This window comes from Octopus bimaculoides, chromosome 11 (genome assembly GCF_001194135.2).
Source record: "Octopus bimaculoides isolate UCB-OBI-ISO-001 chromosome 11, ASM119413v2, whole genome shotgun sequence".
Taxonomy (NCBI): domain Eukaryota; kingdom Metazoa; phylum Mollusca; class Cephalopoda; order Octopoda; family Octopodidae; genus Octopus; species Octopus bimaculoides.
Genome location: NC_068991.1, coordinates 16,089,822 through 16,095,411, shown reverse-complemented (window position 1 = coordinate 16,095,411; position 5,590 = coordinate 16,089,822). Strand labels below are relative to the sequence as shown.

General features: G+C 34.6%; 1 protein-coding gene across 1 annotated transcript in view; it reads right to left on the bottom strand.

Moving 5' to 3' along the window:
- The window catches only part of LOC106869717 (FYVE, RhoGEF and PH domain-containing protein 6), a 148,571-nt gene that overhangs the window by 38,568 nt on the left and 104,413 nt on the right, over positions 1-5,590 (bottom strand). Inside the window, exon 2 of the mRNA XM_052971634.1 lies at positions 4,761-4,827. Within this exon, the coding sequence (XP_052827594.1) occupies positions 4,761-4,827 (67 nt within the window). The remainder of the gene's footprint in view (positions 1-4,760; positions 4,828-5,590) is intronic.

Below are 5,590 nucleotides of genomic sequence, written 5' to 3'. Positions count from 1 at the left end.
AGAAAAAAAGAAGAAGAAAAAAAAAACTACATGAAGACAAGGGCAAAAGGAAATATTCCTTCTTTATTATTATTATTATTATTATTATTATTATTATTATTATTATTTTAATTAAACACTACAAACAAAAGAGCATAACCCTTCCTTCTCTCTTTCTTAAATAAATACTGAGATGAGATGAAACGGAAAGAAAATTGCATGATTTCCTCTTCAATAAACAACATGCAAGATTTTTTCACTGAATTAGACCAGACAGAATCCAAACAAACGCCAAGAGAATTGGTGCAAAGGCACAAATAAAACCATATGCAGTACATTCTATGACCAGTAAACTAGGTTTAATTTTACTATTTTTATATGGTATCAGAATAGAATGAAATATATCATTATATTATTGAATAAATAAATTCATTATTATTATTATTACTACTACTACTACTACTACTGCTGCTAAGGTGGCGAGCTGGCAGAATCGTTAGCACACCAGGCAAAATGCTTAGTGGCATATCGTCTGCCTTTACATTCTGAGTTCAAATTCTGCCAAGGTCGACTTTGCCTTTCATCCTTTCAGGGTCAATAAGTTAAGTACCAGTGAAACATAGGGGCTGATGTAATTGATTAGTCCCCTCTCCCCAAATTTCAGTAGAAAGGATGATTATTATTATTATTATTATTATTATTATTATTATTATTATTATTATTATTAAGGTGGCGTGCTAGCAGAATCGTTAGCATGCCAGACAAAATGCTTAGCGGTATTTCATCTGTCTCTACGTTCTGGGTTCAAATACCACTGAAGTCAACTTTGCCTTTCATCTTTTGGGGGTCAATCAATTAAGTACCACTGAAACACTGGGTTGATGTTATCAACTTATTCCCTACCCCAAAATTTCAGGCCTTGTGCCTATAGTAGAAAGGATTATTATTATTACTCAGATGGTGAGCTGGAAGAATTGTTAGTGCATAGTACAAAATGCTTAGCAGTATTTCTTTTGGGTCTTAATGATCTGAGTTTAAATCCTGCCATGGTCAACTGTGCCTTTCATCCTTTTAGGACCAATATAATCAACTACCTCACCATCTTAAAATTGCTAACCTTTGGCACCTGTGCCCAGCGCCGCCTTCCTGGCACTTGTGCCGGTAGCACATGTAAAACATTCAAGCGAGATCGTTGCCAGTGCCGCTGGACTGGCTCCTGTGCAGGTGGCATGTAAAATACACCATTATGAGCGTGGCCGTTGCCAGTACCGCCTGACTGGCCTTCATGCTGGTGGCACGTAAAAGCAACCACTACACTCTCGGAGTGGTTGGCGTTAGGAAGGGCATCCAGCTGTAGAAACTCTGCCAAATCAGATTGGAGCCTGGTGTAGCCATCTGGTTCACCAGTCTTCAGTCAAATCGTCCAACCCATGCCAGCATGGAAAGCGGACGTTAAACGATGATGATGATGATGATGTTATGACCCTTTACATTTTGACTTCAAATCCCACCAATGTCAACTTTACCTTTCATTCCTCCAGGGTCAATAAAATAAACTACCAGTTATGTGAGATGTGCTGGTAGAAAGATAGAAAATCACTCAGTCCATACTCCATAGTTGTTGGCAATAAAAAATACAGGACACCATAAAAAATAACATGCCTAAAAAGGATCAATGAAAAAGGCAAGGGCTCTTTAACCCCTTAGCATTTAAACTAGCCATATCTAAACATGGCCCAAATATTCTACCTGTTTTTGTACAAACCAGCCAGCTCTGATCTCTCACCCCTACCCTACAATGTCATTCTAAAAATAAAAAAATCACATCATAAAAACCTGAAAGTAATGAGATGATGCATGATTAATTCAAAACGATGTAAATGAATAAGCGTTACATTTAACAGAGAAATCTGAATGTTAAAGGGTTAAGTTATAGCAAGGATAACTCACTGAAAAGACAAGCAACACAATAAAAACTGTTTAGACCTGGCGGACAACTTCGGTAATATTGAAAATTCAATAAAATTCACTCAGTGTCTGCTGTAAACTGGTTAATGATAGGAAAAGCATCCAACCATAGAAATTGTATCGAAATAAATACACAGCAATAAAGATTGGCTTTTTTTTTTCTGCTGTCATCATCATCATCACTTAATGTCTGCTTTCCATGGGTTGGACACTTTGACCGAGGACTGGCAAGCCAGAAGGCTGTACCAGGCTCCAATTTGATCTGGCAAAGTTTCTACAGCTGGATGCCCTTCCTAACGCCAACCACTCCAAGAGTGAATTGGGTGCTTTTTACATGCCACCGGCATGAGAGCCAGTCAGGCAGCACTGGCATCGACTTGAATTGTGCCACGCTTGAATTGTGCCACCAGCACAGGAGCCAGTCAGGCGGCACTAATAATGACCATGCTTGAATGGTGCTTTTTACATGGCAGCCAGTCAGGCAGTACTGGCATTGGCCACATGAAATAATGATGGACTCTGACAAGTGATGAGAAGGTGTTCAAACCACAGAAAGCAATGTCTAAAGATGATGATGATGATGATGATGATGATGATGATGATGGTGGCGGCAGTGGTGGTGATGATACATGTGTGAACTAAACTAATAATGTCAAACCTCTTTGGTTTGAAATCAATTGGTGGTTAGCATCTGGGCAAATCTGGTTTGGGCTGGTCTTGTGCTGTAGTCTAATGTCTGGCATTGTTTCGTTCACCAAACTTTATAGAAGAGGTCAAGGGTTGATTTTATCTCTTTTGTTTCTCAAAGTGACACATATTCCTTCATAGTTTTTGTGTGTATGCACACACACGCACATGAGAGAGAACAAGGAGAGCAAAGCCAACAGCACACAAGAGAGAGAGAGAGAGAGAGAGCAAATAATGTGAAGAGAAGAATGAGAAAGAGAAAACAAAAGAGCAAAAGTTCAGAGCAAGCAAAAGACGTACAGAGACAGTGGGGGTTAATAAAGGGAACAAAAGAGGAGGAAAGGGGTCAAAATGGAGAAACTGAGGGGATAAAACAGAGATGAAAATAGTAAAGAAAGAACACACAGACACACTTATATATAAAGAGAAATAGAAATAATCAAAAGGCTTAGCAAAAAATGAAGTACTGGGGTCAACTCATTTGACTATAAAATTCTTCAAGGCAGTGCCCCAGCATGGCCAAAGTCTAATGACAAACAAGTAAAAGAAAGAAAAAAAAGAAAAGAAAAGAAAAGAAAAGAAAAGAGACAGTTGTGATAATACAGACTAGTTAGTCTGTATTATTGCAACTGTATGAAGAAGAGGAACACTGAGTAACCATTTATGAAGTCTTCTTTAGCTTTAATGAAACACACACACACACACACACACAAATATACACACACATACACATGTACAGTGTGTACTACTAAAGCCAGTTTTGGTGCAATTTGAACTCAGTATGTGGGTAAGATGAAATTTAAGACTATTAAGACTATTATATTAAGACTACTATGATAAGACTATTAAGTCTTATTATTAAGACTATTATTACTAAGACTATCATTTACAACCGTCACACAATGTCAAGACAAGGAGACACAGACACACACACACAGTGAGCTTCTCTCAGTTTCCATCAAGCAAATCCACTCACAAGACTATTATCTTAATAGACTATTAAGACTATTATTATTAAGACTATTATTATTAAGACTATTATTAAGACTATTATTATAAGACTATTACTAAGACTATTATTATAAGACTATTAAGACTATTATTATTAAGACTATTATTAGGACTATTATTATAAGACTATTAAGACTATTATTATGAATATTAAGACTATTAATATTAAGACTATTAATATTAAGACTATTATTAAGACTATTATTATAAGACTATTAAGACTATTATTATGAATATTAAGACTATTATTATAAGACTATTAAGACTATTATTATGAATATTAAGACTATTATTATTAAGACTATTATTAAGACTATTATTATAAGACTATTAAGACTATTATTATGAATATTAAGACTATTATTATTAAGACAATTATTATTAAGACTATTATTAAGACTATTATAATATTAAGACTATTATTATAAGACTATTACTAAGACTATTATTATGAATATTAAGACTATTAATATTAAGACTATTATTAAGATTCTTAAGACATTTCAGATATGTGCCACCTCATGTCTGCTAACACCAGTTTTATGTCACATTAAACATGGAAATGAGAAGAAAGACAGAGATGGCGAGAAACATGGAAAATGACAGAGACAAACCAAAATATGAAGTAAGAAAGAAAAAGAGGAATAGAGAAAGATAGAGAGGGAAAGGGAGATAAATAAAGAAGATAGAAATCCATACATACATACATACATACATACATACATACATACATAATACAAATGATATATGAGCATATGCATGTATGTATACATATATGTACATACCTACATCTACATGTATATATAGATGCTTATCCGGGTACAGGACGTCAGAAAAGGAACGGGAACATAAAGCGCAAAAACGGACTTTTTTTTACGGACAACAGAATGAACACATAGGAAAAGAGACGAGCCACTTATGGAACTTTTCCTTCATCAGCTGCCTCTATTCTAAACTAGGCGTTTAGACACATAAAAATTTTAAAATATATAAATACAATACTTTACAAATCAGTGTAAACATGTTTTAGTTACCAACAATATATAGGAATGAATACAAGAGACAACAGAGAAAGAGAGAGAGAGAGAGAGAGAGTCACAGAATATATTACATACCTGTCAGGTAAATGTTCACGCCTCTGGCCTCTTGCGGAGGCATCTGTTGCTGTGGCAGCTGAAGAATCTGGAGAAGAATGGAAGAGAGCAGTATTTAGAATAAGTCATACAATTATGGAGAAGAATTGAGAATGAATAGTTTGGATAAGATGAAAATAACAGTAGTGGTGAGCAGGAGGTGATGGACGGTTAGATAGATAGATAGATAGATAGATAGATGGATGGGTGGGTAGGTATATATATTGGAATTTACACAGTAAGAGACCAAAAGATGGCAAGCCAGTAGACAGATTTCTGGTAGATACACAGACAGGTGAAAGGACAGACAGAAAAAAACAAACAGGCAAGAAGACAGAGTCAAATATACAAATCGTTATGAATGAAACATACACACACATATAGATAAAGGAGAGGGAGATATGAATATATGATTGATTTCGATGCATATATGATGTAGATAGGCTTGTGTGTGTGTGTGTGTGTATATATATATATATATATATATATATATATATATAGATAGATAGATAGATAGATAGATAAATAGATAGATAGATATAGATAGGTGCAGGCGTTGATGTATGGTGAGAAGCTTGCTTCCCAACCACATGTCAAAGATTTTATTTTTTTAACATTTTCTTATCATTATCAAAGACTGTATAACTTTATTTTAATACAATTATCATAACCATTTTTTAACACAACAAAGCTTAAACAAAGCTTTACATTTTACTTTAGATAATCTTTTTTTTTTAAAAAGTAAAACTGGTCAAGTCAATAAAAATCTTTAAAAGTCCTCTGCATTTTTCAAACACTCTTTCCTATGTATA